At 47.0% G+C, this 12,086-nt stretch overlaps 1 protein-coding gene across 3 annotated transcripts in view; it reads left to right on the forward strand.

Annotated features, from left to right (window-relative positions):
* Nucleotides 1-12,086, forward strand: part of XPNPEP1 (X-prolyl aminopeptidase 1) — a 43,696-nt gene that overhangs the window by 9,680 nt on the left and 21,930 nt on the right. For all 3 annotated transcript variants that reach the window (XM_045024714.1, XM_045024715.1, XM_045024716.1), the window contains exons 4-10: nt 2,485-2,548; nt 4,256-4,360; nt 4,908-5,000; nt 5,438-5,581; nt 6,049-6,144; nt 8,780-8,861; nt 10,207-10,417. In XM_045024714.1, coding sequence (XP_044880649.1) covers nt 2,485-2,548; nt 4,256-4,360; nt 4,908-5,000; nt 5,438-5,581; nt 6,049-6,144; nt 8,780-8,861; nt 10,207-10,417 — 795 coding nt within the window. The remainder of the gene's footprint in view (nt 1-2,484; nt 2,549-4,255; nt 4,361-4,907; nt 5,001-5,437; nt 5,582-6,048; nt 6,145-8,779; nt 8,862-10,206; nt 10,418-12,086) is intronic.

A 12,086-nucleotide genomic window follows, 5' to 3' on the forward strand; every position in this document is an offset into this window, starting at 1 on the left:
GGGTTTGTTTGAAATGCTCAGAGGATCAAGGTCACCCCTGGAAAACCAATGGGCTACCTACCTAATTGCTGCTGTACGATACGGCTGGAATGCACCTGCAGTGCTGCCGAATGCACTCAACACAATAGATTTGAGTGTTTAAGGGCCCGACCTTGCAAACGTTTACTCAGATGAGTAACACCATTAACTTCAAAGAAGTTAAGCAAAGAAGGCTCACGTGACGGAGGGCTTGCAGGATGGGGCCGTAAAATTCCACAGGTTTGGACCGCAGCCCAGCAGGTGTGGTGGGGAGCCGCTTTAGGGTCTGAGCTGGGATGAAATCCAGTCCAGTTGCAAGAGAAGCTCCAATTAGATGGGTTGTTGTGACCGTGCAGTGGCTCATGCTCTGTGCAGCATTCACAGGTGCACAGTGCTAATTTTAGCACAGGTATGATTATCACAAAACACTGGGTAATCTTAGCACAGTAGGGATTGCTGTATGGAACGGGAGATGAACTGCTGCTCAGATACGGTGGTGATGCGGCTCTGTAAGAACCTAAATAGATAGATAGCTACAAAGGACTTTTGCTTAAGTCGTCTTCCTTTCCATGCAGCTCCAAGCCACTAATTGTACTTTAAAGCCCGTCTATCCCTTTGCTTAGTTTCAACCCACCCCTCTCTCCCCCTTTAAATGTTTCCTGCATGTTTCCCTGTATGGGACACTGTCAGGGAAGATTTTTTCCTCAAATTAAGGTTCTTATTTTTTTTAAAATACGGTTTTACCAAAGCTAAGACCAATAGAAATATTCCCATGAGAGGAGGAGTGTTAGAAAAATCACTGTTATTTTTTATAAAGCCATTAAATCTCCCCCTGTTAAAAAAATAAAATAAAATAAATTTTTTTTTCGTGTTTGTCACCCAGACATTTCAGCATTATGTTAGTGCGTAAGACCCAGAAAGTGAAATTAACGAGATAATACCTGCCCATGTAAGTGAAACAGACTGACCTCTTTCCGCAGCTGAGACAGAGGGAAGAGAAAAGTAAATAAACTATGGGTGGGATCTTCAGAAGTGTCCGTGACTTAAGAGCATTGCGAGTCAATGGGACTTATGCTTCCAAATCACGTAGGTGGTTTTGGAGCTGCCCCATATGAACAGATCCAGATTTTAAAAAAATCTTTTATATTTAATAACTAATGTTTGAAACATAGTACGGGGTTTTAAAAAATAAACACATGGGCAGATTCCAAGCAGAGATTAAAGGAGCCCCAAGCAGCTCAGTGATTGCCGTCCATTCTGCTGCACGCTCTGGAAGCTAGACACAATAGAGGATCGGGCCCATGAGATTTAATTTGGCTGTGACCCTTCAGTGTTTCTGATTTGTTCATGGCTATTCGGTGCTGCAGCAGCATCAAGGAGGCAGGGAATAATAATCCCATGCTGATTTGCAGACTTTTGTCTTGGATCATTTGCCTGGTACTCTGTTGAGCCAAGGCTTTTAAGGCTGGCCAGGATTCAGTTGATTTGCTGAATTGTGCTGATAATTAGAGGCAAGTTTAGCAATCCTGACCTCCGATCGTGGTTGAACAAGATCCCAGAACAGGGTGTGTTGGCCATTTCAAAACACAGGAACACCTTGGCTAACAATTTTTCTTCTTCCATTTTGGCAACAGATTGTGGAGGTTGGGAGTTTGTGGCCCCAGCCTATTCAGTTATTTAGGGTTTTTGCTGAGACTGACAACAAAGGTGCCAATTAAGATGGTTTTATGATGTGGACACTTTGATCTTGACAGAAGTTACCCGTCTCTCTTCCTTCCCCCTCCCGCTTGTTTCACATAGGGCAGTAAGCACTCATCCAATGGTAACCAATAACTTCTGGTTACTTCTCACCTGGGCTGGATTTGAACAGGTAAAGTAGAAGTAAAAGACTTGGTACCTAATTACAAATCTCCTAAAGGCTTAAAAGTTTTATGGCCTAACAACCTTGACTTTCTCCTTTTTAATGGCTTTGTTGTAGAGGAAAAATTCTAAAAGGGCTTCTTGTAAACTCCAGTTGGAGGACATAAATACATATAGTGGCATTTAAAGATTTAATGGCCCGTATACTTTAGTTTCCAAGATCAAGGAATGCTTGTGTGTTCTCTTCTTCTCACTTTGCAGCTTCAAAGGCAGGATCTGTTTGTTGCCAAATGGGAGGTTGAGTGTGAAATAAATATCAGCAAACTGCAGCACTTCACTGTTTACAGAAGTTGGTGGGAGAAAAGTGCCGGAGGTTTAAAAAAACAGGCAGATATAACTGCAAAGTAATCACAGATACTTAAATGTCCCAAAGGAACAATTTTTAAACACTTGTTAGGACTTCCAGAGGAGCAGAGCCCAATCTTGTAACTTGTTTGTTTCTCTTGACAGTGTCTTTCAAGAGAAATGGAGCTTTTCAATGTACTTATCATCAGCTGCTTTTGTTGTTGCTGATGTAAATAATTAGCTGCGTCTTCTGTATTCCAGAGTGAGTACATCGCGCCCTGTGATTGCAGACGGGCATTCATCTCCGGATTTGATGGCTCTGCAGGTACATTACCAGAATCTCTTTTGTTGTCTGAACCCATATTTCCCCTGAAAAGGAGTGATCTGATTCACAACATGTATGCTGGATGACGAAAACCTAACCAAAATGTTTGGACTGTTCCCTTGCCACATCAGCATCTGCAAAATTACGTGTTGGCTGCCAGCTGAAAATTATGTAAGATCGATGCAGTAATGGGCTTTCACAAAAGATTGACCCCTGAACAAACCTCCCATAAAGCAAAATCCCGTTAACTGTTAACAGTGCTCTCAGCCTGCTTTTATGTTGTCTAACGTGCGGCCACTATGAACAGATTGCACGTTGCCCAACAGAGCTGGGATTAATGGTAAACAATGTTTGTCAGCCACTTTCAATCATTTTAGAATGAAGCTAGTGCCAAAAATACTGAACTGTGAAGCTGAGTTTATGGAAAAGTTTGCTTATCTCACAGAGGCACGGGATGTTCTTTTGGCTGAAGCATAGGACTGGAAGTTGGGAAGGCAGACTTCTATCCCAGGCTCTGCAGTGTACTTGCTGTGAAATTGCGGACGAGTCACTCAACCTTCCTATGCCTCCCATCTCCCAGCTGGAAATCAGGGTTAATAACAAATACTGACTTCCACACAGGATGCTGTGAGGCTTTGTGGGTCAACTTCTGTAAAGTGCTTTGAGAGCCTCCTGTGGAAAACACTCTATACAGAAATGCAGAGCAGCGATGTTCTAGAACACAAGTCCTACATCCCAGCCTGGCGCCTCACCCTGCGGTCAGAAGGGTGGTGGTTCCACCGTCAGACCATGGCAGGATTTGCCCAGGCTTGGGCTCAAGCAGTGTTTGCTGAATGAAAACTCCGTTTTTAAATGGGTTCTGGCTCCAACAGCGTCAGCGTGTGTTTGGCCAGGGGAGATGAGGCTGAACCGGAGTTTGCGAGCTGTGCTGCAGTAAGATAGACCTCAGTCATTGTAAGAGAGAAAATAGGTCATGTGGTATGATGCTAGATTGGGACTCAGGAGATCTGGGTTCAATTCTTGGCTCTGCCACAGACACCCTGGGTGGCCTTGAGCAAATCACTAGATCCCTCTAGCCTTGAGTCAGCAAGTTAGGTTAGCACATGCCTAACTTAACCATGTGAGTAGTCCCATTGATGTGTGTTCCCATTGCTTATGCACCTGGCTGAACTAGGGCCAGCGTGCCTCAGTTTCCCACTGTAAAATGGGGATAATAATGCTTCCCTTCTCTCACTCGGTCTTTTTTGTTTAGACTGTAAACTCTTTGGGGCAGGGACTGACTCTCTGTTGTGCAGTTCCCGGTGCAATGGGGCCCTGGTGTCAGTTGGGGCTTCTGGCTGTTTCTCTAGTAATGAGAAGCTAATGAGTAGCTCCTCCATGCTGACTGTCTGAGCTGTGTTTAAACTGAGTTAGTCTAAGGAGATTTAAAAGCAAGTTCAGCAAACCCAGTTCCTGGTCTAGAATGGCCTGGCCAGAATTGCAAAGGAATTTGCCTCTTAGTTGTGGGGAACAATTAGCATCTCCATTAATACCCAAGTGACGTTAGAACTGTGACCTGAGCTTTCATACGGACTGTCCAGCATCTGTGTACATTTCAACCAAACCTCGTGCAGTCCATGGAACTGTGATGCATCCGATACCTCTGTATCTGCTCCTCTGTGTTCCGATGAACCACAAACTGACTTCTCCCTTTTGCTTCCTGGCCAGGTACTGCCATTATAACCGAGCAAAAAGCAGCCATGTGGACGGACGGACGCTACTTCCTGCAGGCAGCACAGCAAATGGATAGCAACTGGACGCTCATGAAGATGGGTGGGTGGCCGTCCAAAATATTGCTCCACTAATATACAGAGAACTAAATAGCAGGGTATGGGGATGCTCTATGCACTCAGGTTAGTTGATTGCCAGGGCAATGTGAATGAACTAAGATCAGGATAGGGACAAAGAGTTCTGTGTCACCTTATAGACTAACAAACGTATTGGAGCATGAGCTTTCATGGGTGAATACCCACTTCGTCGGATGCATGTATTCAACACGAAAGCTCATGCTCCAATACGTTTGTTAGTCTATAAGATGCCACAGGACTCTTTGCTGCTTTTTCAGATCCAGGCTAACATGGCTTCCCCTCTGATATTTAAGATTAGGATAGTGCCTTTCAAAAGGAAAATCAAAAAGGAATAGGAGGATCGGCATCTGCACAAGATGCTGCTGCTTTAAGATATGTCAGGGCACTTGCATTTATTTGAGTTTGACTTGTATGTTAGCTGGTGCTGTAATTTAAGGGTCTGTGTGAAACCTCTTCTGCATGTTTTTTTCTTTGCTCTTGGAACTACGTTTTTCCCCCTTTTCCACATCCAGGTCTGAAGGATACGCCGACTCAGGAGGACTGGCTAGTGAGTGTGCTCCCAGAGGGCTCGAAAGTTGGAGTGGACCCTTTCATTATTCCAGCTGGTTAGTTTATTTTATGCTTTCCAGGTTGGGCGATGAGATTCTGCCTACCCAAATTCCCCGCGCTGTTTCAAATGGGCAGAGGAGCTGCCTTCGCTTTCCATGTTACAGCCTACTACTGCTGCACAGCTAAGAGAGTTCTTCTTTAGCTCAAGCATTAGAGGCCAGTGCTTTTGGTGCTGTAGATCTCTGGTTCATTTCCCACTGGTGACTGTGATACCTCTGTCAGTATGTCACTATGGCTTGTTACATCTGGATGTTGCTGCTGCTGCTTCTTCTCCTCCTCCTCCTCTTCCTCCTCCTTCCCATCTTTGAGACCAAGTGGAAGGGGCAGGGGTGGAGAAGAAAGCTTAGACTTTTCCAGCATCCCCTAGCACAGAGGGAATTCCTGTGTTTCCGACATTTGTGGCCAGTGCTCTTAGCTCTCTCCCTTTGGGCAGATCAGTGGAAGAGGATGTCTAAAGCACTGAAAAGTGCCGGCCATGTTCTCGTGCCGGTCAAAGAGAACCTGATCGATGCAATCTGGATGGATCGCCCCCAGCGACCCTGCAAACCTCTGATGACCCTGGACCTGAGTTACACAGGTTAGTGGGATCCGGCCCTGAATTGAGTAGATTCATTTTCACTCCTCTCTTCCTTTCCCTTTATAAAGTGGCAGGAGAAATAACTGCAGCCCAGCATGATGTGCTGTTTGATTAAATTAAGGATCTAATTAGACTCTGTTTATTCTCTTCAATGATCTTTTTGTTTTGGAAACCAGACATAAGCATTGATTGTGCCTAGATACTGCAGCGATGGGTTTATAATAAATACACAGATGTATGTTTCTGGAAAAAGGAGGAAAAGCTTGAAGCTGGTGGTGTATGTCATAAAGGAGCAGTAAGGAAGACAAGCCAGAAATTGCATTTGGCTTCTAGGAAATTCTAGTCTCATCACATTAGAACTTCATGGCTTTACGTCCCTGCTGTTAGTCAATAAATTAGGTGGTGATAACATTTGCAACTAAAGAACCAAACCCATCCACAGTCAGCAAATGTATTGTATTTCACAGGGATAGGCTGGAAAGAGAAGATTGCAGCTCTGCGTGCGAAAATGGTTGAGAGAAAAGTCCTTTGGCTTGTGCTTACAGCCCTGGATGAGGTATCTTGTAAGTATCCTGGCTGGGTGGGTTATCGGATCTGCCTGCCAGTATGACGGAACGTTCTCTCATGGCTGGGAAATGGGAAATCTACCCAGTGCCAAGAGGCACGTGGTACACCAGAGGGGTTTGTTATAAGTCGATTAACCTGGGACAGGGTCAGGGGCAGTCTCCATTCTTTGCTATGAGCCAGATTTTGCTCTCATTTACACCTGTGTAAATCCAGAGCACTACAGCAGATTTAAAGGTAATTTTAAAGGTAATAATTGGAGATATGCCAATCTCCTAGAACTGAAAGGGACCTTGAAAGGTCATTGAGTCCAGCCCCCTGCCTTCACTAGCAGGACCAATTTTTGCCCCAGATCCCTAAGTGACCCCCTCAAGGATTGAACTCACAACCCTGGGTTTAGCAGGCCAATGCTCAAACCACTGAGCTATCCTTCCCCCACAGGCCCACTGTATACAACAAATCACCACACTTGAAAAACAGGCAAAGAGAAGGCAAAGGAAGGGGATGTATAAAACCGAAGCAGCTTGAGGAAAGAACTGACAGAACTGACAGACAAAATGTTCTAGCATAAAATGCCCTTACAGCCTCCCACCCCCCACCGGGAAGTTGGAGGCTGTTTTAAGCTGTGAAGCCTTCCCATCACTGAAGCAGTACTGTGTGTGGCTCTGGGTACACAGATAGACACGCCACCATTTCAGATGCAACATTTGTGATTTCTAAGCATGTGTGTGTATGTGCTTGAGATTTCCGCAAGCCTAGTTCTAGTTTTCATACTTATTAAAAGGAGTCCCCCGATCTCCTTTCCCCTACAGTCTGCAAACTCCCGTAGCAACACGAGGCTGCAATGGACCTCATTCTAGTCCCCACCAGTTCCCCTTTGCACTGGACTGGCAGCCAAGGGAGCTTAAACAACCCACAGGAGAGTCTCCAAGTAGCAAAACCAAAGTAGCCAGCTCTACGCCTGTGATTCTGGCCTCCCGCCCCAGCATAGTAGGCATTCCCAGGGTGGGTGGAGGTCAGGCCAGAGCTCATGGAATGGCCCCAGGGCACTGTTGCTCTGGCTCAAGATAGATATGATCTGGGTTGCTCTAAACCTTAGAGTAGGTCCAGGTGACCCATTGTTGACCACACCAGAGGCCTGTGTGCACTAGCACTCCTGCTGCTGCACCAGTGGGGCTGCGCCTGTGTAGGAGATGTTCCAGGAAATCTGAGTGCAGGCCAGGCTTGGGGGTATGATTAGCATATGCTGTAGAATCTGCATCACCTGCTCCAGAGTGTAAATGATCTTGACAAATTCCCAGCTTCAGTTTGGAAATCAGTAACTTGGCACCAGCAACGTGGCATAGTCAGGGTCCTCGGTATTCGCTCCTACAATCGTGAAATGAAGCACAGAGCTTCCTGTTTCAGGAAATCAATACATCCAATAGCAGCAAAGGGGACTCTTCTCTGGCGAGACCTGCGTTAGCAGAGATGGCTGCCCTCTGCCCTTATCTGTACAGACCCCACGGCGTGCGCGCCACTTTACAGACAAGTAAAACAATGCTTGATCCCTGCTCCCAGGTGCTTACAGTCTAAGTACACCTACCAGTGCAAGGGGTGATCCATGAACAAAGGGGTGAGGACAGTGAGAGATCGTGAGAGATGTTTATTGCTAGGTGTACATCTGGTGTCCCTTTCCTTTACTATAGATGGAAAAACCCATTCATCTTATGTTTGGCCACTAGATGTTGCTCTATTAAAATCTGAAAGGGCATCTGGGGAGGAGGGTTGGAGAGGAGGACAGCACCATTCCACAGCATGGAGACCCTAATTTTGCTCAGCTGGCAGATTTCTACAGCCCCTTCCTGGAAGCCCCGTATGGGTCTTTGTAACTTGGGAGAAGCAGGGGCTTTCCCAGGAAGCATGCACATACCCAAAAGTGTCCTACCTGATGTTGCATGGCCCAGTGGACCCAGCCCCAGACACTTCCACCTCCGCCGGCTGGCTCGCCGCATCACCGGGAGCCGCGCTTTCACGCAAACGTTTCCAGGAGCGAGTCCCTGGGTTTCGGAGGGCTCAGCTTGACTCCCGAAACCCGGCGCTCAGAGAGGCCGAGCGCCCGCCGCGCCGCTTGGCATCCCCCTGAGTTGTGAGCGACGTGCGCGTTTGACAAGCAAGGCTGAGCCGTCCGAAGCCGAGCCGCCACAATCAAAGGCCGTTTTGTAATGTTTTGGCCTTAACTTCTCTGTGCCTCCCTTCCCCCGTGGGTCCCATGGCTGACACGGCTCTGTGAGAGCGAAGTACTAAAACTTGAGCACTCTCTGGAGAGCGAGGGGTGACCTGCTGTCCCGGCAGAGACGGGGAAAGTCACTTTTTTGCCGTTTGGTATCTCCATTGTAGTCTAGCTACTGAGCCAGAGCCTGAAGAGATTTTTCCGGCATCATTTAGTACTCACAGTTTTGGTGCCATCTAGTGGAGAAAGCAAATTACTGCCAGTACAACTCTGGGGAGTTGCAACAGCTGGACTCTGGCTTCAAGCCCTTGTGTGAACCTGCTTTCCAGCCAACTGAATTTGGTTTTGTTTTTCTTCTCTAATACTGTTGAATTTAAATGATGAAACAAGACTGTGATTCTGGGCTCTCTTTTCTTTCCTAGGGCTGTTTAACCTCCGAGGCTCAGACGTTGAATACAATCCAGTATTTTTTGCTTATGCTGTCATAGGAACCAATACAATCAGGTCTTTACCTTGCCCCTTCTTTGTCGTTACCAAGTGTTGCACTGACATTCCAGGCGTGTTTCCTCCGAGAGACTGGCTCTCGCGTTGTGTGTGTCCTTTGAAACTGCGTGTGCCTCGGCCATATTAATGTCCCTTCCTAGCATTTTTGTATTCCAGGATAATCTATTTATCTCCCCCTGCTCCCCTCTCATCATTGTGATGGTGGAGTCAAGAGCTTTTGCTTCTGTTCCCAGGTCTGCTGCTGTGTGACAAGTCCTTTCACCTTCTCTGTGCTTCAGTTTGCCCCTCTGTAAAATTGGGATCATGTTAAATGCTTTGAGGTCTTTGTGCCAAAGGTGCTATAAGGAGCTGCTGATGACTTGGCATCAGCAGTGGGGCAGGTGCGGGAGAACTTAACCCCTCGAAAACCCCACAATGGATAAACTTGGCTGAAGATTCCCTTCAAAACCACAAGTAACCGTTGCTGCTGTGCTCTGGGATTTTGGGGCTTTGGGTGCCAAAGATCCTTCTCTTTTTGTTCAGTGCAACAAGCTTCGGTAGGATACAAGAATCGAGGCACATGAAGGTACTAGCCAAATGCGTGTAATCTAGTGGGTAGATTACAGGCCTGGGGGTTCTGTTCTCAGCTGTGTGATGACTAAGGCTAAGATTTTGTCACGGATATTTTTAGTAAAAGTCACGGACAGGTCACGGGCAATAAAGAAAAATTCACGGAAGCCATGACCTGTCCCTGACTTTTACTAAAAATATCTATGACAAAATGGGGATCTGCGGGTCCCCACCCCACCTGCAGTGGGGCAGCTGTGCAGTGGCTAGGAGTTCCGGAGGCCCCACTGTGGGTTGGGTGTTGAAGCTCCAGGCTCCCCCACCAGCCACGGCTGGGAGCTGTGGGGCCACCCACTGCCCGTAGCAGCTGGGGGATTGCAGGGTACCCCTGCTGCCTGCAGCTTTGGGGGTCCCCTGACACCTGAGGGGGATGGAAACTGCAGGGTACCAGAGGCGGCAGGGGACCCCACAGCTCCCAAGAGCCACAGGCTGGAAGTCACTGATTCCATGACTTCTGCGACCTCCATGACTAAATTGTAGCCTTGGTGATGACTTGCCCTCTCTGTATAACTGAAGATAACTACCTCCCAGGGTGATTGTGAGACCGAATTTCAGTGCAGGGTGCAAAGTGCATGAAGATCTTTGGATAAAATGGTCTGGATCAGTGCACAGTATTATTCTTAATAATAGCCCTTCTCTGTTAAATATGATTAGAATAGTGTGATTTCCCACCCACCCACTTCCATCAGGCTGAAGCACAAGTCACACCCACGTGCTCTCTGCTTGTACATTTCTGCAGGCTGTTTATCAGTGGCGACCGCATGGCAGACCCGTCCACGAGGGAACATCTGCTGCTTGATTCTTCCCTGGAGGCTGAGTTTAAAATCCAGGTGGTGCCGTATGAATCTGTCCTGACGGAGCTGCAGGCCATCTGTGTGGGTCTCTCCCCCAAGGAGAAAGTGTGGCTCAGTGACAAAGCCAGCTATGCCCTGACCGAGGCCATCCCCAAGGTGGGTGTGTCTTGGCGGGGAAAAGGACTCCTCCTTCAAACCCAGTCCTGTGATGAGTGTTTTTAAGTAGGGCACCAGCTCTCAGCTTACCATCAGTGCTGGGTGCTGCAGGTCTCGTTCTCTGCTGAAGGGTGGCTTCAGACTATCAGAGAGTTGTTTAATGTGGGGGTGGCTGTCTCCAGGGCAAGCATTCCAGCTTGTTAAGCCGATGTACCGTAAGAATTCTCAGATTCAGGGTAAGACAAGAACAGTGTAGGGTTGGGGAGATCTGAGTAAACTAGGGTAACTGCGCATGGATCTTGAGAATGTCCCATGCATGGCATAGATTGAATACACCCAATTGTTCAGCTGTAGATAGAACCTGTGGGGTGGGGAGGGCTGTGCTTGGTGGGAGGATCTGAAGATGGCTCCCCTTATTTATTTCAGTGGCTTGTGGTAGAGGGGCAAAAAGCAGATAATTAGGAGATGCAAGAGCCAAGGTAGACCAGATTTGTGTCCACTTGGTGAGGAATGTTATGAGGACACAGATTGCATGAAATGGCTGCTTGTCCTTGTGATGGGTTAGCATGACTGCACAGGGAACTATTGATATCAGAATTGTTTTGTTTCCTTTGTACTTGATACACCTCAGTATTGTGCATGTAAATGTGTATTCTGGGACTCCTGAAGAAGGCCCTATCCCACACTGCTCGCTGTTCTGATACAGAATATAACAGTCCTTTCTAAACAGGAGACACTTACTCAAAGGAAACATACCTAAAATATGCTCTAGGAATTATTTTGGGGAAGTTCTATGGCCTGTGTTATCCAGGAGGTCAGACTAGATGATCACAATGGTTCCTTCTGGCCTTGGAATCTATGAAGAAAAACTATAACTACAGACAAATCACAGGTTTCCACACATCTTGAGTTCCAGCTGTCTCCCGCTTGTTTACCAGAGACTACACACTCTCTGGAGCTCCATACAGCATAGGGAGACATCTAATGGCTAAATAATACATTGCAAGTAAACATTACACTCAGCACTGTTGCTGAGAGCAAGGACTTTTGAGCAATTTCCAAATATGAATGTGCCACATGGGATGGTGTTAAGAGGGCCAGATGTATTAATGCAGTCACAATGGTTCCGGCTTTTTGTTCACAGAGGAGAAGTGGTTGCACTCTGCTCCAGTTCAGCTGGGCCTTAGCTGAAGATGTTGTCACAGGTGTCATAACCAACCAGTACAAAGAGTGGGTGTAAAAAGCTCAGGAGAATATAAGAATCAGAGATAGAATGGGACGTGTAAAGCTCTTTTGTAGATGTATCCAGTTGGATTAATTACAGTAAGGGACCTTTGGGGCCTAAACTACTGGGTGAAGAGTAATTTTCATGATGGTAACAGATACCAATATAGGACATCTAGGACCTGGATCTTCAGAGAGGTGGAGCACCTACATATCCATAGAGCTAGGGCAGCTTTCTCAACTCCACCTTTCGGAGGTGCTTTAAACCTGTCAGAGGGTACTTCAGTCCTCTACAGGCCCACAAAATCCTTGGTCCCCTTTCCTGAGTATGCAAACAAGGGTGCCTATGGGGAGGGCGATTTGCCATGTAGGCTCTTGCCCATCAGTACGAGAAGACACCCTCCGCTCACTGCACGTAGACCACCAAACAGCCACTGATGGCAAC

Source organism: Mauremys mutica, chromosome 7 (assembly GCF_020497125.1).
Source record: "Mauremys mutica isolate MM-2020 ecotype Southern chromosome 7, ASM2049712v1, whole genome shotgun sequence".
Classification (NCBI taxonomy): domain Eukaryota; kingdom Metazoa; phylum Chordata; order Testudines; family Geoemydidae; genus Mauremys; species Mauremys mutica.